The following is a 22,623-nucleotide window of genomic DNA, read 5'->3' as shown; positions in this document are numbered from 1 at the left end:
CCACTTTCAATGTTTTCGTATAAACATATCTTAGAAAGAAGAAGAAAGCAGACAAGCAAGCAAGCAGCCGTTGAAAGCTTGGTTTGAATTTTGCAGCTTGGTTTGTTATTTTCATAATACCATAGATTTGTGGACCAATGGGAAAACATAATCTAGCACATACAACACATGAACAGAAAGAAGGTATGCATAATAAAGCATTTATTCTCTTGTAGTACAGTTAGTGTTGGTGCCTTTTATCTGTGAAGGCTTTTTATTGGTTTGCATCAGCCGATTTTTTTAGTTTTTTTTGGTATTAAGATGAAATAAAATTGCCAAGCCGAGGAGAGATGAGAACATTTAGTTGTGGGATGAATTAAAATACTAATTTCAGTACACTGCTGGCCAAAAGTATTGGCACCCCTGCAATTCTGTCAGATAATGCACTATTTCTCCCAGAAAATGATTACAATTACAAAGGCTTTGGTAGTAATATTGTATTAATAAGACAATATCAATAATAGTAATCGTAGTAATAATGTATTTTGCTTGCATTGAAAAAACACAAAAGAGAATGAAAAAAGTTAAATCATTGTCATTTTACACAAAACTCCAAAAAATGGACAGACAAAAGTATTGGCACCCTCAGCCTAATACTTGGTAGCACAACCTTTAAACAAAATAACTGCAAACAATCACTTCAGGTATCCATCAGTGAGTTTCTTACAAGGCTCTGTTGGAATTTTAGACCATTCTTCTTTGGCCAACTGCTCCAGGTCTCTGAGATTTGAAGGGTGCCTTCTCCAAACTGCCATTTTCATATCTCTCCACAGGTGTTCTATGGAATTCAGGACTGGACTAATTGCTGGCCACTTTAGAAGTCTCCACTGCTTTCTCTCAAAGCATTTTCTAGAGCTTTTTGAAGTGTGTTTTTGGTCATTGTCCTGCTGGAAGACCCATCACCTCTGAGGGACACCCAGCTTACTCACACTGGGCCCTACATTATGCTGCAAAATTTGTTGGTAGTCTTCAGACTTCATAATGCCATGCACACGGTCAAGCAGTCCAGTGCCAGAGGCAGCAAAGCAACCCCAAAACATCAGGGAACCTCCGCCATGTTTGACTGTGGGGACCGTGTTCTTTTCTTTGAAGGCCTCGTTTTTGTAAACTCTTATGTTGATACCTTTTCCCAAAATGCTGTACTTTTGTCTCATCTGACTAGAGAACATTTTTCCCGAATTATTTTGGCTTTCTCAAGTAAGTTTTGGCCTGGTTTTTTTATGTCTCTGGGTCAGAAGTGGGGTCTTTCTGGGTATCCTACCATAGAGTCCCTTATCATTCAGACGCCGACGGATAGTACGGGTTGATACTGTTGTACCCTCGGACTGCAGGACAGCTTGAAGTTGTTCAGATGTTGGTCGAGGTTCTTTATCCACCATCTGCACAATCCTTCGTTGAAATCTCTCTTCTAGGGAGATTAGCCACAGTGCCATGGGCTTTACACTTATTGATGGCACTGCGCACGGTAGACGCAGGAACATTCAGGTCTTTGGTGATGGACTTGTAGCCTTAAGATTGCCCATGCTTCCTCACAATTTTGCTTCTCAAGTCATCAAACAGTCCTTTGGTCATCTTTCTTTTCTCCATGATCAATGTGGTACACACAAGGACACAGGACAGGTTGAGTCAACTTTAATCCATTTGAACTGGCTGCAAGTGTGATTTAGTTATTGCCACCAGCTGTTATGTGCCACAGGTAAGTTACAGGTGCTGTTAATTACACAAATTAGAGAAGCATCACATGATTTTTCAAAGGGTACCAATACTTTCGTCCGGCCCATTTTTGGAGTTTTGTGTAAAAAAGATAATGATATATTTTTTTCCCTATTCTCTTTTGTTTTTTCTTTGCAAGTAAAATAAATGAAGATATTACTATCAAAGCATTTATAATTGCAATCATTTTCTGGGAGAAATTGAGCATAATCTGACAAAATTGCAGGGGTGCCAGTCCTTTTGGCCAGCAGTGTATCTCAACCACTATCATTTACTGTGTCACAATTGGAGATACACAGTGACCTCTGTGACCATGACAACACTCAGTTTATCTGAGAGGAGAAACATCATCTGTATATTTTGTTATCAAATTTGGTATAAACATTCACCGTCATTGGTGCCAGCTACTGAGTATCTACACCCCTGCAACGCTAGGAAAATATGCATAAACACAATGCCATTTAGTCATTAATAATAGATATCCGTTCCAGGTGTAATATATTGTTATATTTTGTCAAAAAGAGTAAACAAGTCATCCAAATGAGATTGGGATTTTTGCCACATTTTAGTGTTTAGTGTTGTTGTAGACTTTGGGCTTATGCAGGAACAATGACACTGCCTCTTGGGAAATGTAGCAATTTTAACTTTAATATGATAATTGTTTTCTCAGTTTTTGTCAGTAATATACTGCACTGTAGAAATGCAAGGGAGAATGTATTTTAGGCTGTTTACCTTTGCATTTTCTTGAGTAATTACGCAGATTTGCAGTCTTATATTGTGTCTCAACTGATTGTTTACTACCCCATTGGTATCCTTTCTACGAAAAGTAATGAAAAATGGAACACTTATATACAATACATGTAAGTACTTAAATAGAGATGATGATTTTCCCTGGAATTTACCCATCATTATAATAAACCCACATCACTCTTTACTAACATAAAGTTGACTCCCTCTCAGTGTATTTTTTAGGGGGGCTCTCAAAATTTCGCTACCTAATTCTTCTGTATCTAATCATAGATTTTCAATCTTCAATGACTTTCCTGTGCCAACATATAATTTAATCTTAATCATATTCATTTTGTGATATTTTACTTGCACCTGATGTATTGTGTTTAAAAAGTACGGTCTTCTTACGTCTTTTCAATTGAGATTTACAGTATATACAGTATTTGTCATGTTAGGTAATTCAAGGATATAGCAGAAGAGAGAATTATTTTTGTTTCGTCATTAAAATATGCCTAAGGGGACAACAACATTAATAGTTATTGGAACAAAAAAAAAAAGAATTTTACAATCAACTTTAATGCAAACATAATCACAATAAAAACCTGTTCTGTTCCGTTCTATTTCACTCCACTCTAGTCTCGTCTAGTTTAGTCTCTCATGAGATTGTTTGATTAATAAATGAAATACTTAAACCATTATTTGAGTCTAATTTAATTTATAAAATTATTTCAGTCTTTTTTTGGATTATTTATTTATTTACTTAATTCACTTTATTTTATTAGACACGGAGAATGGGAATCTGAATGTTCTCATGGTCTGAACAGTTCTAATGTATCATATGTGAGTTTGATATAATCCCATTATGGTTGCTCATTATGTTTTATTCATTAGGAGAATGCAGCAAACGGAAAGGGGTTATGGGTGAACTGAAAGGAAGTAAACGGAAAGAAGAGAGGAAGAACAAACAACCAGTGTTGTCACAGATTACTTGAAAAAGTAATTTAATTACTGATTACTGATTAAGCCCAAAAACTACGGTAGTCTAGTTACTTTACTGATTACTTTATTATCAAGGTAACTAAGTTACTTTAAAAGTATTTTGTCGGTTACTTTTTACCAATTTTTCTCCTTTTGCTGCTTCATCATAAGAATGACAACAGAAAAATGTCATCGCATGTATTTGACTTTCCGATAATTGAATTTAAAGGGGAAGATCAGGATTTTTCACATAAAGCTCAAAACAGAGATCAAAACAGGAAGTTACTATGGGTGGTTACCATGGAAACGAACGCGTAGTAGGGAACCTTTCTAACATTTTGTATTAAAAATGCTCTTCGTATATGACTACAATATTCTTCGTTGTACATGCATTATGAGGCAATAACAAAATAGTAACGCACAGACAACTAAGGAAACTAACTTTAATCAGATTACTGGTTTGGATAAACTGACGTGTTAGATTGCTCGTTAACGCGTTAATTAGTAAAGCGTTAGTGACAACACTGCAAACAACAACAAAAAAATACATTTTTACCCACTTCTGCTACCTATGAACATACTGGTGCCATTGTGAACTAATTATATTTACCCGTGCACACCATGTGGGGGACCTGATAACCGAGGAAAAAGAGGAATTGAGGCAAGTCAAATGGGACGTGATTAAAGTGGGTTAGGGAGAGTACACAAATCAGCAAAGTAAGGCGTGGAACCCAGTATTATGTGAATGACATGTAAGTGTGAATATGTTGATATCCTATTCTATGCTATCCTATTCTCTAATGCTGGCACTGACAATCTCTCCACCAGAGTGTTTCTAACTGCACCCAGTCATGCGTGAACCCACTCAGATGTGTGATAGTCCTGAAGAAAAGTAAAACTGCTGCACAGGGGCCACCCTAGGGCCCTGGCACTGCCCCAGCCAACTTGGGAGGGGAGGGGGGTGGCGGCCCATCCCTCCTCCTGCAGCTCCGGCAAAGGGGCCACCGCCATCCCCCCGGAACCCATGGCGGTCCCCCGACCATCCGCTTCCCAATTAACCGGCCCACGAGGAAGGCATGAGGGGACGCACCAGTGCCCCCCGAGCAAGCCCCACCATTCTCACCTTGCCCACCCGGACCCCCAGCCACTGTCGCAACCCCCCCCAAACAGCAAGGCACACCGCAAATATGTTAAACACTTTACAGTGTATTTACATAAGATAGTTACGAGGCCTGTCGCGATAGCGCCCCCCCAATTTTTAAAAAACCAATTTACAATCACACAGTGAGAATACTTACTTGTCCCAAAATCACTCTGGGCTCCCGTAGCCAATGGCATGTGACATGGCACATCTAGTTTGCTATTTCATGATATCCAGTGTGGGCACGCATTAAAAAAGTTAGCAAACGCCACAGAAGTCACGTCTGCTCATTACTGCACAACACCAGCATATGACAATCGACTTTCATAAACAGAACGAGTTTGAAGCGCAGCGCTCTTAATTTGCCTCTCAATGTTCATCATGTCCTTTCAGCTGTCCATTGTCAAAGCGAGGTTCTTTGTAGCAGCCAAGTCTGTAACGATGTTTTGGTGGACTTCTTTATAAATATCCGGTGTTGTGCCCAAAAATAGCCGCCCCGCGTGAAATGTCACCCGTGACGGGAGCTCCCACACGTCAACAACACCGGCACGCCAGAGATAGTCCGCAGTCAATCCGGAGCACTGACGCGGCCGGTATACATTGAACAATAGGATATAATGGGAACGATTGGCTCCGGAGCTCTTTTTTGGACCTGGAACGAAGATGCATTTTGCGCAGTTGGTAACAAGGAATCCGAACTTTTAACAGCACGTCTGCCGCACACGCGCACGCACGTGCACGCGAGGTGATAAATCGCAGCGGAAAAATTACCGCCTTCATTTTTATTTATCGTGCGATTAATGGAATTATTGCATATTGCGACAGGCTCAATAGTTACTGTTAATGGTTCTATTAAAATACTATTGCGAAAGCCCCACTCTGTCCTGGGTTTAAGGGACATGCTGGCAACAGATGGTTGAGCAAGGTAGAGTGTGTGCTTCAGCTGGTGCTTTACCTACCCGTCTCCAGACAGAAACCCTCTCCGGCCTCTTTGATCGGAACACCGAAACTGTCCTGCTCTGCCAAAGTGAGACAGGCAGCTCTGTGATCCTCTAAACAACCTGTATTTGTGTGCGCGCGCACACTGGCACACACAAGTGTTGCCGCTCCACAAGCCTTTCTAATGCTTAAATAAAGACTCCGTTTTCCACCAGAGACATCACCCCAGTATGCGTCTGTGGGGAGATGAGTTTCTATTGAGCTTTCTCTGTTCTGTAAGCCCGATAAAAGCAGCGCCACAGTTCAGACACCAGCTCAGCAATTCATATAGACAGAGCTGAAGATGAGCCATAAATCATAGAACAAAGTCAACCCCCCTTCCCTCATTTTCTTCTATGTGAGTGGTGTGCTTCACTTGTGACCTTCTCTCTTCTTTCCCCTGCATGTTTGTGTTTTCCGCAGCACTCCTACTTCATCGCCCCGGATATCAATGGACTGCCAACTATCCCAGAGAGTGTAAGTATTTGTGGAAAACCAGACAGAAAGATAAAGTGAGCTCTCTCTTCTGGAAACATCTCTGCCTCTAATCGTGTTTAACCAGATACACTTGTCATCTTTTGAAATTATTGCATCATGCTCTTGTTTCAGTTTTGTCTCCTGGTGCTGATACATTTTCATGTTGAAGTTCAGTGACTTCCATGGGTATTACATCCTTCAGATTTCGCCCTTTTCCCTGCTGATTTTTATATTTAAAGCGGAGTTCAGTTAGGCATCTGTGCATACACATCTTAAACTCTTTCATTCGGCGTTAGCTTTTACAACAAAGTAATAGGTGCAAGGCTGTAGTCCGGGTACAGTATGTCTCTGCTGAGCACACGCTCTTAAGTGTCTGAAGCCTTGACACTTTTCTGTAACATGTTGTACAGGGACAGTTTGTTATGTACCTGCATATATCCCTCCCTTTCTGCCTCTTTCCAGAGAAACCTGACAGAATACTTTGTGGCTGTGGATGTCAACAACATGCTGCAACTCTACGGCAGTATGCTTCATGAGCGGCGCATCATCATTACCTCAAGCAAGCTGAGCACTGTGAGTCCATTCTCTGGGGTCAGCTAGACGAAAAAATAGTTTGAAAAATAGTGTGTCGCAAAGTGTCAGTTACTCTTGATGCGACAGAATCAATTGTGCAAGGCTTTTTGTAAATTTTTGTAAATTCAGACCAATGAGACCATGCAGTTTTTCTTAATTTTCAATGACATCTAATTCATCCTCAGGGAGCACAGTTAGGTGTACATTTAGAAGATTACGTTTCAGTTGTGGGTTCGAATCTTGCTTGCATGTACAGTGATCCCTCGCTACTTCGCACTTCAAACTTCGCGCCCACATTCCTTCGCGGATTTTTTAAAACAAAAAATAAAATAAATGCAGTACAGTGATCCCTCGCTTCTTCGCGCTTTAAACTTTGCGCCCTCAGTCCGTCCTGGATTTTTTTCAATTAAAAAAAAAAAGAAAATACAGATGAGCTGTCCCGAGCCGATCGCGCTGTCTCACGCTGGCGTCCTCCCTCCCTCTCTCTGCTCTTTGTTCGTCATAGAGTAAACTGGAGTTGCTTAATAAAGTAAACAATGATGAGACTCGACCTTCAAAGCGCCTCATGCATCAATCATCGTTTTAACTTGTTAAACATTTGCTGTGGCAACTCATTGTGGGTGAGTGAGCAGCTGGAACAAATTTGAGTGAACACACAATGAAGATTTTAATAAAGACCTTTTTACTTTTTTAAAAGGATTGGTTGGGCCTCTACTTTTTTCTTGTTTACAAATAATTCTGTAGAACAGTAACATGGTTAAAACCTATCATAAATATTACATTTAAATGCTTAAAAACATTATTAGAATGTATGTACATAAACGTTTTTGAAATTATACATTGGGGAAATAGATAAAAATAAAACATGTTTTCTTTGTATCTCTTTCCAATGGTCTGATCTGAATAAATACATTGGAGAAAAAAAAAATCTTCACGGTTTTTCCACATATCGCGGCGGGTTCTGGTCCCGATTAACCGCGAAAAACGAGGGATCACTGCATTTTATAGAGCTGTCCCGATCCGATCACATCCGTCCCTCACTCTTGCTCCTGCTGCTTTTCTTGATTAGGTAATGCACTGGAGTTGTTTATTAAAGTTAAGATCGATTGACAGACGTTAAAGTTTGATCTTGTCAGAGACGCATGATAGCCGAAACTTCAAAGCACCGCATGCATCAATCATCGTTTAACTTGTTAAACAGTTGCTGTGGCAACTCATTGTGTGTAAGTGAGCAGCTTGAGCAGATTTGAGTGGACTCACTCAATAAAGCATTTAATAAAGACAAACATTTTATAGACCTGTCCCGATCCGATCGCATCCGTCTTTCACTCTTACTCCTGCCGCTTTTCTTGATCAGACACTCGAGTTGCTTTTTAAAGTTAACGATGATTTACAGACGTTAAGGTTTGATCTTGCAGAGATGCATGGAAGCCGAAACCTCAAACGGCACATGCGTCAATCGTCTTTTAACTTGTTAAGCGGTTGCTGTGGCAACTCATTGTGTGCAAGTGAGCAGCTTAAACGGATTTGAGTGGTCTCACTCAATGAAGCGTTTAGTAAAGACAAGCATTTTTCTACTTTATTCTTCTTTAAAAATAATTCAGTGGGACAGAAACGTTTAAAACTTCATAATCATATCATAATTATTACATTTGAAGTGCTTAAAAAAACATTAATAAAAAAATAAATAAATATAAGGCGGCACGGTGGCTGAGTGTTTAGCACGTCTGCCTCACAGTTCTGAGATCAAGGGTTCAATCCCGGGCTTCGGCCTTCCTGTGTGGAGTTTGCATGTTCTCCCCGTGCCTGCGTGGGTTTCCTCCGGGAACTCCGGTTTCCTCCCACATCCCAAAAACATGCATGGTAGGCTGATTGAACACTCTAAATTGTCCATAGGTGTGAGTGTGTGCGTGAATGGTTGTGTGTCTCCTTGTGCCCTGCGATTGGCTGGCAACCAATTCAGGGTGTCCCCTGCCTACTGCCCGAAGTTAGCTGGGATAGGCTCCAGCACCTCCGCGACCCTCGTGAGGAATAAGCGGCATGGAAAATGGATGAATGAATGAATGAATAAATATATAATATATATATATATATATACTGTATATACAGTGCTGCTCGAAAGTTTGTGAACCCCACAGCGATGGTCAGATTTTTTGTAAAAAAAACTAAAATAACTTTATTAAATGTTAAGTTATACCCAAATCCACAATACTGACATTCCAAATAATGGACTGAAACAAAAGAAATAGTTATATTGTCATTCTTTATTTAACAAAAGTGGTTGATTTAAGAAAAACTCAGGTATCATGTGTGCAAAAGTATGTGAACCCCTTCAGTTAATAGGATATTGCGCCTCCTTTTGCAGAGATTACCTCAACCAAACGGTTTCTGTAGTGACTAATCAGCCTCTCACATCTACTTTGGGGGATTTTTGCCCATTCTTCCTTGCAGAACGCAGTCAGTTGAGAGAGGTTTGATGGGCGTCTGGCATGAACTGCTCGCTTCAGGTCCCGCCACAGCATTTCAATGGGATTTAGGTCAGGACTTTGACTGGGCCAGTCCAGAACACGAATCTTCTTCTTTTTCAGCCATTCCTTGGTTGTATTGCTGGAATGCTTTGGATCATTATCATGTTGCATGATCCACCTTCTGCCAAGCTTTAACTTCAAAACAGATGGCGTCAGGTTATGTTCTAGGATTTGACAATATTCCTCAGAATTCATGATTCCCTGGACTATGTGGAGTTGTCCAGGTCCTGAGGATGAAAAGCAAGCCCAGATCTTGACATTCCCACCTCCATGCTTCACTGTTGGGAGAAGGTTCTTTTGGTGGTATGCAGTGTTGACTTTTCGCCAGACATGGCGGTTTTGGTTGTGACCAAACAGTTCAATTTTGCACCTACATCAGTTGATGAAAACTCTTTTTAATTTAGTCTCGACAACACAACTGTTAAAAAAACAAAAAAAAACTACTGAATTGATTGATTAGGAAATCAGGTTGAAATAATAGAAAATTCCAAAATGTTGAGGGGGTTCACAAACTTTTGAGCAGCACTGTATATATATATATATATATATATATATATATACATAACATTTACAACATAAACATTTTTTTAAATTATACTTTGGGGAAAAAAAGTGAAAAAAATGTCTTTTATGTATCTCTTTTCAATGCTAAATCTGAATAAATACAGTGAACATACACACCAAAAAAAAAATAAAAAATTGGGGGGGTAATGGGGGGACAGGGTAGCCGCGGGTTATTAAAAGTATTAAAAAAGCATGGAATTTAGTTTTCCATGATTAAAGGTATTAAAAGCATTAAATTAGCTGTCGTAAGTCTGGAATTTTTTCACCGTGGTTTTAATTTTCAAGAACATCTCAGTGCAACCTAAATTATATCCGTGACAAAGTTTTTTTTTTTTTTTAAATCCATAACGAAGATTACACGTAGAATTTTTACAATGCGCTGCACCTCGTGCGTGCGCGCCGTTAGCATCATTAGAATCAACATCACAACAGCAGGCAATCGCACAGTATTGTGTGCTAACGCAAGGAACTGCTCAGGTGCCTTAGTTGTTATGTTCGACGAAAGCCTCAACAAGACAACCAAGTCCAAACAGTTGGACCAGCATGTGAGGTATTGGATCGGCGACCAAGTCGCATCCAGATACTTTGGGTCGCAGTTTATGGGTCATGCGAAGGCAGTGGACCTGCTTAACATTTAAAAATAAGTTGCCAATTTCTCCAATTAAAATGTGTTAGATGCAATAATGTATTCATGCCCGGTTTGCCTTTTTCGAATGAATGTGAATTTCGCAGTTTTAACTGAAGAGTTAGCCATGTTCAATGGGGTATTGGCAGGTGCACTAGCCTTAGCATGGATAAACCGGAGTCGTAGATTCACCAACACTCTGAGATACACAACACGGTTGACACTGTCTATTATTGGAACGAGTGCGGGGTAACGTACTAACGTTGATCTGAATAACATGGCATGGTGATAAGCAAATTACAATGTAGGTAATAGTAAAACACCTCCTGGTATATTTAAATGTTTTTCTTGATTAAATAAGAGTATGGATTTTCTCTATCTGATTAAAAGAAATGTCTTCAATAGCTATCAAAGGATTAACATGTGTTTTTTATACTTCTTGTAATGTGATTAGAAAAAAACAATTACCAAGGGAAATGGTCATGTGTAGCTTTTTTATTTTGTGGTAATTAATGGTAAACTGCCATTTAGTGGCTGTTTTTTAAACTTTCACTGCCAATTGCAAGCACTTTACAGTTAAGGTGGCCAACTTGACAATCACCTACCTACCACCTTGACTAGGTCCTCTTAAAAGGGAAACCTGTTGTATTGCAAATGTAATTTCTGAAGTTGCTTTACAATAATAGTATAAAATCCATTTTATCCTGGGAAAAAAAAATTCTGAAAGACCTTATATTTAAATGTGTTTTAATTGTATCTTCAATAAATGTGCATTCTTTTGTCAAACACACTTAGTAATTGAGGTTAAATTTGATGTTCAGTGCTTTATTTTTTAAATATGATTCAATATTATCTAAATAATGGGTGCGAGAAAAGTATTAATTTTCAGTTGAAATGGCATTAAAAAATGTCTTAAAAGTCTTGAATTTAGATTTATCAATCCTGGGGGGACCCTGGGGGGGGGGCAACTTTGCGGTTTTTCACTTATCGCCGTGGGTTCTGGTCCCTGTTAACCGCAAAATATGAGGGATCACTGTACCCGCTCCAGATATTTCAGCTTTCTCCCAGAGGTCAAATACTGTTATGGTCTTGTGATCTTACAGTTCTAGCAGGGTCCTGTTTCCCGAAAATAATTAGCTGCGTAGAAAAGCAGGAGTAGTTGGAGGAATACATTTCCAAGAGGGACATTTTTTGGAGGAAATATATTTGCATGACAGGGTTGTTCAATTCTTCCCTGAGCAATTAGGACTGCCCTGCCTGGCTCTGCGGCACAGCAGTAGTGTTTTGAACTTTTGTCTTTTCAGACACTTGTCCCAGTTACAGCAAAGAGATAAATGCTAGAACATGAGTAAGGCGTGACATCCCTCCCCTTATATCACAATCTCTTCAGCATCCAACTTCACAACTGCTCCCAGTTCTGGAAATCTGCCAGTTCTGTAGTTTTTCACAAATGGTGTGGATAAAGAATTAAATGCAGAGGTCAAATTCCATGCAGTCGGGTCCTTGAGTATAATGGGTCTTAACGTCAACGACATAATGGAATTGTACCCTGATTTATGAGCGGTCTTACATTTACAAGAAAATCCGGTATGGTAGATTTTTTTTTTTTTTTTTTTTAAAGCATTGTATTTAATATACTATCACTTTGCTATCCTGTGAAAAACATGTAATTCCACAATATTTGTAGAAGGATGAATTAAACCTGATATTATTCTCAAAATATCCATAAAGGAAACCGCAAACTTGTATAAATGGATACATTTCTGATCCTCAAGCACGCTATTCACACAATCATCACTGACCACCAGTGTTTTTAATCTTACTTTAAAAAAGTAATTAATTACAGTTACAAATGACTTCTCCCAAAAAGTAATTGAGTTAGTAACTCAGTTACCTGAATGTAAGAGTAATTAGTTACTTGGCAAAGTAACTAGTGTTACTTTTCATGTTTTCTTTTCATTCGAAACAAAAACAAAACAAAAAAAAACATTGGCCACACTAAGTGAAGTTCAAAGGGTTTTTGGAACAATTCTTTAATATTAGCTGGAAGCTGATTCCATAAAGCAGGGGCTTGGTGGCTAAAGGTTCTAGCTCCGACAGTACTTTTAGAAACCCTGGGAACTACCTGTAGACCTGCATTCTGGTAGCGGAGTGTTCTGTTGGGGCGGTATGGAACCAGAGCATCGGTGAGATAAGATGGCCCCAACCCATTAATGGTCTTAAATGTAAGAAGGAGGATTTTAGATTTAATTCTAAACTCGACTGGAACCCAGTGAAGGGCCTGGAGCACAGGGGTGATGTGGTCTCTTCTATTGGTTCTTGTTAAAGGTCTTGCTGCTGCGTTTTGGACTAGCTGAAGACCTTTTAGAGAACTTTTAGGACAAGCTGCAAGTAGGGAGTTACAGTAATCCAATCTCGATGTAACGAACGCGTGAATTTTTCTGCATCGTTTTTAGATAAAATATTTCTAATTTTGGCTATGTTGCGGAGGTGAAAGAAGGCCGTTCTGCAGGTTTGTTTAATGTGAGCTTTAAACGATAAGTCAGGGTCGAATAGAAGTCCTAGGTTTCCCGTTATGGCATTGGTTACCTTCTGTCTGCTTTCGACATGTGGAAGTTTTAAAACTGTTTCATTATTTAACAGCAGATTCAAGTCAAGATTTTGCCGAATTAGGAATATTTTATATAAAAAGTTACTTAGGTTCGTTAGGAAGGTTCTCTACACCAGCCTTCCTGAGAAGTCTACTGCTTTAAGATGGCGGCTGTTTACTAATGCCGGCGAGGCTATCATTTTGCATCTAGTTCTCTACACATGTGCTAACGCCGCCGAGCCTGTCATTTCACATCTAGTTCTATAAACATGTGATATCTACGGTAGCATCATGTGTGCGTAGTTTGTAGGCTATCCGCTACACTCAGGTATTATTGGAAACAATTAGCATCGCGTTTGCAACGGCGTCACAACTCACTTCCCCCTTCCCCATTTCCGCTCTGCTCTCTCGGTGAATATTTTCGCGTCATTCAAGCAACGTAGTAACGCATGCCTATACATCCTCAGTAACGTTAACGGCGTTGCAAAGATGAGAAAAGTACTCACTACTGAAAAAAAGAACACTGTTAGTAACGCCGTTATACTCTAACGCCGTTATTAACAACACTGCTGACCACTGCTCTTTTGTTGTTTTTTTGACAGCTTAGACATGTATTTTTGATGTTTTAGCATATTTCAATTGGGATTTTTTTGTTAATAGTAAGTGAATATTTTTACTATCTTGGTCATGGAACAAATTCAACCTGTAAGTTAAGAAACTGCTGTATTCATTAATTTACAGCTTCTGAGGCTCAATGTCTTTGACTTCATATGGAATTCACTTACTAATTCAGCCTGAATGTCTATTTGATAGAATATGGAACTCTTCATCAATATTCCAGCAGGATATCAAAATCCTAAAAAGTAGGATGAGACTATTACTCTGACATGCAATGCTGCTTGTGCAGAAAGTCGAACACCACCCTGCAGTCAAATAGCTCTGTAAGTAGCAAGCTCTGATAGTCACTCCAAAGATGGATTATGTTTGACTGTTTTTCAACTCCCAAATATTACTGGACCAAAAGCGTTAAATTAGCACTTATTGCATGTCTTAACTCACATAATTCAAAGCTACTTCTGTCTGTCTCTATGAGAGGAGAATTCTCTCTAATTCTTCCCCCTTTCTCCCTGCCTCTGTTCTTCATTCCACCCTCCAAGCCTTATCTTTGTGTTTGGCGAGGCAGAACCGAATGTTTATGACAGATGAGATGGAAAAGGGAAGTGATTTCATCCCAGTCATATCTGTATCTCTAATATTGCTGATCCTGCCTGGGTAGCAACACTGAACAGCCGGAGGGCCCCGTGCTGTTGATGGGCGCTGGCAGCACCCAAGGTCTCCCGTAGGAGCCATAGAGGCGAAGCTGTAAAAGTCAGCCAGCCCTCCTAGACTTTCACCTGTCTCCCATCAGCCTCAGAACAGCAACACCTCCCCACACCACGGTTACACAATGAGGATTGTCAGTTTCAAGAGGGAAGATTTTTTTTTTTTCTTTCTTCTGGAAACAGTGGGTCATTTTAAATTGCTTAAAGGTGATTTATAATTTTCTACAACCTTAAGACAAATGTTGGTCTTATCTTCCTAATAAAATATGCCAGCAGGATATTTTAAGAGATTCTTCATCAGACCTTTGCGCCTCTCTCAGCCTTTTATCCTCTGCAATCCATCATCCTCCCATCTGTCTATCCGTCTTGTCTTCCTCTGGGAGAGCTGTTTTGGTTTGGTAGCGGTATGTCAGGGACTGTAATACAAAGGTATTTTCACATCCCCGCTGGGATTAGTTGCAGGCCCTTGCATTATTGCTGCTTCTGTGATGCATTATTTTTTTTTTCGCTGTTGGGAAGAATGACCTCCAAGTTCAGGAGGAAAGGCTTGCCACAATAATGCATACTTAACTGTAAAGAGCGCAGCTCATTATCCAGCCCATTGTCTGGTGATCAAATACCTTAACAGGTGAAATATATATAATTGATGTCAGTTTGTCATAATGTTTGATAAAGTGACTGTTGGCAGTCACTCGATGGACAGTATTTTTTTTCAAAGTCTGTTGTCTACTCATAGAGTGAGGATTGTTATGTCAGTGCTGAAAGATGAGCACTCACACAAATGCTACCGGGTGTTAAAGATATTTTTTTATTCATGTTTTTCTTTTCTTATTGTGCTCAATTGCAGCATCATTGCTCGTCACATCAAACTCTCAAAAATAAATGGTGATGCTCATTAGGGATAGGTGAGATGAACTACACTCAAATGGAACTGGAGTTGTTTATAAAAAGTTTCTCCTAAACATGTGTCCAAAAGAGTACACTAAAGACACTGTAATGTATATGCCAAGCCTGAAGTGGTACTATAACGCGGCTAGGGGATGTCATTCGAAAACAGAAGCATTTGACAATGTGGCGTAACATCTTATTATCTCCAGCTGTTCCTGTCGGTAGTAGGGATAGGAATCAAGAACCGTTTCTTATAGAGAACCGTTTCCGTGTGTTCCGATTCTATGGAATCGTTTGGCAACTTATCTAACGATTCTATTATCGATTCCAACCAGCATGATTTGCGTTTCGGAATTTACGCATCTTATTTACGTTCAATTCAGCAAGCACGGCTGTATAATTACTCACGGAGAGACTTTACATTAAGTGTAACCTGGAGAGAGTCGTCGCTGGGTGATTTTGCATTTTCTTTCACAGGCCAAGTCATTATTCATGAGACTACTTAAAGAAATGGTGACCCCCCCCCAAAAAAAAAAGTCTATTAATGTGTCTATCGTATTCCTCGTCGAATACTTTATAAGAAAAATATAACATACAGTTGGGAGAACAAGTATTTGATACACTGCCAGTGGGAAAACCCATTGGCAGTGTATCAAATACTTGTTCTCCCCACTGTATATGCATCTAAAATAATCCTAAACGATTTTATTAGCAATTTTATTACTCCTGTTAGAAAGATTCCATGGGTATGCGTTCGTTCCCATAGCAACCAGTCAGTTAGTTCCTGTTATTGTCCTATGTCATGCGCACTGCACATTCTGGGACCGAGAATAGGCGTAAATTGCACATTTCGAGCAGAAGACGGCCACCTGTTAATGGAAGTATCTGTGTGCGTCCATGAACGAATGTAAGTATTTCCTCTTCATGCCATATAGTTCTTATGATAAGTTAGAGCCGTTATCAGCACGACCGTTTCGTGTTTATACTGTTACGCCGGCTGGTTGCTCCCACTCGTTCTCGCTGTGTCGAGGAGAGCGTTGTTTACATTATATTCGCGTTGCACATTTGTGTTAAGAGGGAATGTGTTAGTTTAGCATCTTAAGATGATGATGTAGATCCATATGAGTGTAAAGTGCTTAGTTTTCGCCACTTTTATGGCCAAGATGACTGCACGTGCATACAGCGTGCTTCCGGGTTGTGCGCGTGCGCTCACGGCCCCCCACCATTGTCATTATAATGTGCGTGTCGTGTATGTGTGTTATTGACTGCTTTCCAGTCAATTTGCATTGTTTCTTGCATCAACACTAATGTGATGTAATTTTCTTTTCTTTCAGAACCACACATATACCCACACATTCCAGTCTTCTTCCACACACATACAAATACATCAACATCTTTCCACGCATGCTCTCATCTGCTCATTAAGTGATTGTCATATCAAGTGCCATTGCCTGTATATAGTTGTGCCTGTTGCCAAGTTGGGTTAAAAGTGCCAAAGACCAACTCCACCCTCCACTCCTTGTGTTCTAACCGACACCCCGAGGCAAATGAACCATAAAACATATTAAACTCAAAACTTCATACAGGTCATTAGTCCAAATTAGAATCGATAAGGGAATCGATAAAGAATCGAATCGTTAAGCAATATCGATAATGGAATCGGAATCGTAAAAATCTTATCAATTCCCATCCCTAGTCGGTAGAGAAGTAAAAATGTCAGGACGTAGGGGTGTAAATCACCATTACATGATTCATTGTTTAAACCATACGATAGTTGCAGATATTACAAAGTCTGCCATGATTCGATAAGACTATATTGAAGGGTGTGCGATTGATTTATTATGATTTGTACAAATTTAACACCTAAGGCAATTTTTTTAAAAAAATCCATAGCAATGATGACGTTTAAGATAATTTTGTTGCTACAACAACCATATATTTTAATAAAAAGCATTCTTTGTGACAAAATGGCATATCCAAAAGATGACAGTATTTATAGATATTTTGGATTTTGATTGATTTCGATTCGATTGTGCTTAACGTATTAGTTTATTGTCCAGATCGATGTATCGTTGCGGCACGTTGAAACGGAGAAAAAAAAAAAATACACTGAAACATCTGTTCCATGTAGATGGGGCCTGAAATGAAATACTGAAGGCTGAGTTAAAAAAAATACTGAAATGAAATAATTAGGTTGCACAAAAATAAAAATGTGACTCTAATAAGAATTAACGAGTCACATTCTATCACATTCTAACTCATATTGAGGGTACGTCTACACAAGGATGGATAATTTTTTTTCCAAGGTATTTTGCCAATTATTTTTATACCTGTCCGCACTTACGCACTGCAAGGTACGCCTGCATTTTCACAACTGCGCATGTGTAGAAAGGAGCAGCCTCATATGTTACGTCATCGCCTGCACGATTTACCTCTGGCGGGAAATTTCGAAATTACTACACCTTCAAGACTAGGGGTCAGGAACCCCGTTTTGTGATCACTGTGTTTTTTCGTGAATGCAATTGAACACATGACATGGGAGCGAGAGTAAAGGGAGAGCACAATCGGCTTTTACGAGCAGTCGCAGAGTTGTGATTGAAATAAATATTTAGAAAACAACGAAAGCCTGACATCATTACTTGGGATGTTACAATTGATGCTCAGTTGCGCTCTCACCACTTGGAAAGTAACAAATAAAAACATGTTGTGGTGCTGCCTATATTTCCTGGAAGCCGCAACCAGGAGTGCTTTTGCATAACAGTGGCGATCCTGGAAGTGGCGATAGTTTTGACAGGCGAAAATATCATGAAAAAATTGATCGTGCGCCTCTTTGACTGGGGGTACCACGCAGGTCACTTTTCGGGGTTTATTTTTCCTCGACGCGTTTTTATATACTTATGTTCGGTTGGCATTGAGTTGGGAGGGGCCAGCCCCGCAGCTGAGCGGCAGACTATCGCCCCGTCTTCCGCGATGAGAATATCCCAAATGGGCACTGAATTGAAGCATATCATTGCAACGTAGTTTGAAGGTTCAAGAAAAATGTGTGGAAAAGAAAAGAGCGGGAATGCCACGTCGTGATCGTCCGCCTCCATTGTTTATGATACCATCATGCCGCAGTAAAAATGGCGACGGCATGACGTCACTTCCTTAGTATCCGATTGTTGTACGGACACACTAGTCCATATTAAGCGGTGGGTAATATTAGCAGGCTAACTTATCTGTCTAAGTTCTTGCACGTATAACAGGCAGATTAGTGTTGCTGACATGCCGTATAGTCCAATTAATTGCATGTTTAAGGCCATTATCCGTCCTAGTGTAGGCATAGCCTGAGTCACCTCACTGCCACCATTTACAGTGCCTCTGATTTAACCCCTAGTAAATTTCAGCTGTTCTAGGAGGCCTCTCCTCCTTTCTAGTGACGATCACAAATATCTTGCCTTTAAACAGGGCCGTGTAGACTATAACTACTGTACATTTAGGCAGTTGCTTTTCACCAAATTGCAGATTCAGACAAAAGTATCCAGATGCATTTCACTGATTTGATAAGTCAAGTGTTTGACAAGACCACTTCTTTCTTGATTTGTTTGATGAAGTACTTTGTCACTGTCACTAGACTAACAGTACCGATGTTCTGCAATTCCTTCTACGAGACGTCCAACACATGAGCACATTGGTTAAAAGCGGCAAGTACTTACTATTTGTGTTTATAATTCTCTTTTATTACCTTTTCATTGCCTTAAAATACTTTTTGCATGTGTTTCCCTCTCATACTTTTAAGAATTGTGTTTTCTTGTGGTAGCTTTAAAGCAGATTTGTTGACCACATTAGTCATGTAGTGTATTTAGACAACACTTATTTGATATTGCTACTAGGGCTGTCAAAATTAGCGCGCTAACGGGCGATAATTTTTTTTTTTTTTAATTAATCACGTTAAAATATTTAACAAATTTAACACATGCGCGGAATGACCCACTCACGCATTGCCGTGAACACACTTCAATGGCGCCGTTTTATGTATATTAAGAGCTAAGAGGCAGAGACAAGCGAGTGAAGTGGACACATGCATTCATTGGAGCGGCGGCATTTATTGGTATAAGCTTTGGCATCTCTTCCACAACAATTATAACTATTGTAGCAAGCGACGTGGGGAAGAATGTCAGAAGATGAGCTTTTTCTTAACACCCTGTATTGAACACAACGCAGAGAAGATCTACCATTCGCAGCCACCACTGACAGTCATGGTTGCCCAACTTCCCATCATGCATTTGGGCAGTTAAGAACAGTTAAGTTGCTACAGTATCATTTAGTGAAAGCACAACAAAAATAATATTCCTATCTCTCCAAAAAAAATAATGTTCACAAATGAAAAGCGCTCAATGCAAAAGAACTGGCATTCCCAATCAAAATAGCTATGCAAAATAATACTCAGACTTTGGTCAAACTCTATTCAAACATTTCTTTTAGCTTAACAAATACACTAGATGGCAATATTTAGTCACAATATACAAACTATCAAAATTACTATAACTTGTACTCACATTTATCTTTTAAGAATTACAGGTCTTTCTATCCGTGGATCCCTTTCACAGAAAGAATGTTTATAATGTTAATGCCATCCTGTGGATTTATTGTTAGGGTTAGGGTATTCCAACAATAATTTACAGAAAAATATGGCATATTTTAGAGATGGTTTGAATTGCGATTAAATACGATTAATTAATTTTTAAGCTGTTATTAACTCGATTAAAAATTTTAATCGTTTGACAGCGCTTATTACTACGTTTAAGTTTCTTGAGGCATCTTTTGTATGTTCAGTCTGTATGCATCTAAACAAAACAAGCTGAAAGCGCACGATAGTACTGTGGGTGTCAAATTTTCCTCTTGTAGGACGTTTCGCCAGTGTAGCACATTTTGGCAGAACACTGGTTTTGTCATACTCTCGTCTCGTCTCATCTCATCACATCTTTCCTGTTCATTTTGCTTTTGCTGCTCGTTTTGTGAAATATCGACAGTGCTGTCATGCTCATTAATGTTCTTCTCGGGTTCAAATTGAAAGGGTTGAACAAATGACATGTTTATATCGCTAGAGTCATACACTGGAAGCCCGGCAGCGTAACCCAGTGACGTCACCGCCCTGCGACATCAACATCAATGGTGACTTACAAGTTAAACGAATTTTACAAATTGTACAAAAACGAAAAAATCAAGAAGGGTTTTAATATTAAATTATTTTAACTCATAATAACGTTAATCTTTTAAGAACTACAAGTCTTTCTATTGCTGGATCCCTTTAAGAGTAATTCAAACAGAGATGGTGAACCATTAAGGCCTTCTGTGAGGGCCAAAATCAGTGGCCTCTGTGCGTCACAATTTCTTCTGGATGAATCAAAAAATCCCATAGATACGCTCCCCTTGTCACTAGTGCTCACGGATGAGTACGTACTGTAGTATTTGTTCTAGTTGCCACTTTATGTAAGTGCAGTGTCCTTACAGTGGCACAGGAGTTTATGTTGATAGTGTATGTCAATCCAGTTTGGCTAGCACAATACAGCACAGAAAAACAGTGGTTAAAAGGTGGATACACACACACCCACACTCAGACAAACGTACTGCATTTATTCTTTCTGCTCCGGGTGATGCCTGTGTTAAAGCCTCCGCTGAAGCCAGCGTGTCAGTCTGTCGGTACATGGCCAGTGCAGCTTGCGAGCAGCCAACAGCAAAGGAATAAATCATTATTGTACAACAATGCATCAGTTGACTTTTTGCTGTTTCTTGACCAGAGGTGAACACTACTGCTCTGTTAAAAGGCTGGTCAGCAGTGGCGCAAGGGGCGGGAGCCAACAGAGCATGCAGCCTTGTCATAGTGCCGTATAATGGGGCCGCATCAGCCTTTCCTCTAACTAGTCAGCTGGGAGGACCCCCCACCCCCTACCCTTCTATCCATCACCACTGCTGCCCCACCACCTTCCACGTCTTTCATCTGCTGAGGCCCCCCAGCTCGCAAGCCCATTCTCTGCCCTGCCTATCGCCCAAACTCACAGAGCCCAACCCCAGCATGGTCTGACAGCAGCCTTCTCATCAGCCTGTCAGGCCTATGCTAACAAGGCGCTATCCATCCAGCCTGCCCTAGAGTGCCAGCTGTCTCTCTGTTTCCTGCCTTTTCCTCTGTTGTTCCTCTTCTCTCGTTGCCTGACTTAACTGTCTCCCGACTTATGCTATCTTGGTCCTCTCTGACATATCATTTTTTTTTACCCATCTGTCTCTTTTTCTCTCTGACTACACCTCTTTTATACCCGCTCTGTGTCTTTTCTCTCAATAGATTTATCTGAACCTCAAGCCATGTGCCAGGAGTTGCCATGTGTGTTTTCTTCCTGTAGCAACAAATATGACTATTTGCATGTAGTAAGTGTTTGTCTTTTTTTGCATAAATCTGTCTGTTTTATGTGCAGGCACTTGTAACTTGCACCTTATGTCTTTGTGACAGAACCTCAGTCACTTTGTACGTGTAGGAGGCCTGGCGTTAGCTGTTGCCCATGGCAACACGTCTGCTCTAGCTGTCTTCCCTTGCCACCTACTTGTTGCAAGGCACACTAGTGTCTTGCTGGGCCTGACATCCACATATGTCTACAAAAGTGAAAGCATACTAGTAAATTCAAAACTAAGTTGGTTGAATGAAAGGCTAATATAACAATAAAACTAATAGCCAAATGAGGTTGGCAGAGACAGCAAAGAATCTGAATAAGGAAAAGATGTGACAGAAATGTGTTACTTCTATTAACTATTTATCTCTGCAATCTTGAATCATGCTGAACCCAAGGTTGTTTGTTTTTAGTGACTTCAACTTCATTCTTTTTCGTGTGGTGTTTTTTTCTTAATTGTTATGTATTCAGCTTTCCCGTCCATCAGTATTTCTAACACAAACAGGTTAGAAACAAGTAGTAAATTTTCCCGTTTTGTTTAATAAAATTGACATATTAGAAATATGTATCAACTTCAATGTTACCATTTGAACAAGTACAGCATTATTTGTGATTCTAGAGATATATCTGTTATCCCAAAAGCCAATGTAAATTTCAGCATGCCGAGCTTTTTTTTTTTTTTTTTTTCCCTGAAGAAAATGTATCTTGTTTATGAGGATGTTGACTGAAACCATTTTTGCTCCTGAGAGTAGTGCAAACAGATTATACTCATGCTCTGAGTAAATGGAATATATTCTGGTATATAGCAAACATTAAATGTGAGCACACAAGTTAGATTAAGAAATATTTTTGGTCGCAGCTGATAGCTCAATCACTCCTGATTTGGATTAAAATGTTGAAATAGGACTTGTTGCTCACCAGATGTAAGACAAACCCCATCCTCTCTTCCATAAGAATATGCAATTGTGGAAATATCAAGTACCAGGAATGAAAATAGAAATTAAAAAGCATTTTCAAATCTTGCTGCCTTAACTGTGCATGTGTAGTGCTGTTGTTGAT

General features: G+C 39.7%; 1 protein-coding gene across 2 annotated transcripts in view; it reads left to right on the top strand.

Annotated features, from left to right (window-relative positions):
- dennd1b (DENN/MADD domain containing 1B) overlaps positions 1 to 22,623 on the top strand; it is a 252,123-nt gene that overhangs the window by 87,458 nt on the left and 142,042 nt on the right. For both annotated transcript variants that reach the window (XM_057840683.1, XM_057840682.1), the window contains 2 exons: positions 6,002 to 6,055; positions 6,518 to 6,628. In XM_057840683.1, coding sequence (XP_057696666.1) covers positions 6,002 to 6,055; positions 6,518 to 6,628 — 165 coding nt within the window. The remainder of the gene's footprint in view (positions 1 to 6,001; positions 6,056 to 6,517; positions 6,629 to 22,623) is intronic.

The sequence above is a fragment of the Corythoichthys intestinalis genome, chromosome 7 (genome assembly GCF_030265065.1).
Source record: "Corythoichthys intestinalis isolate RoL2023-P3 chromosome 7, ASM3026506v1, whole genome shotgun sequence".
NCBI lineage: Eukaryota > Metazoa > Chordata > Actinopteri > Syngnathiformes > Syngnathidae > Corythoichthys > Corythoichthys intestinalis.
The sequence above is the reverse complement of the archived record's forward strand: the minus strand, read 5'-3'. Positions and strand labels throughout refer to the sequence as shown.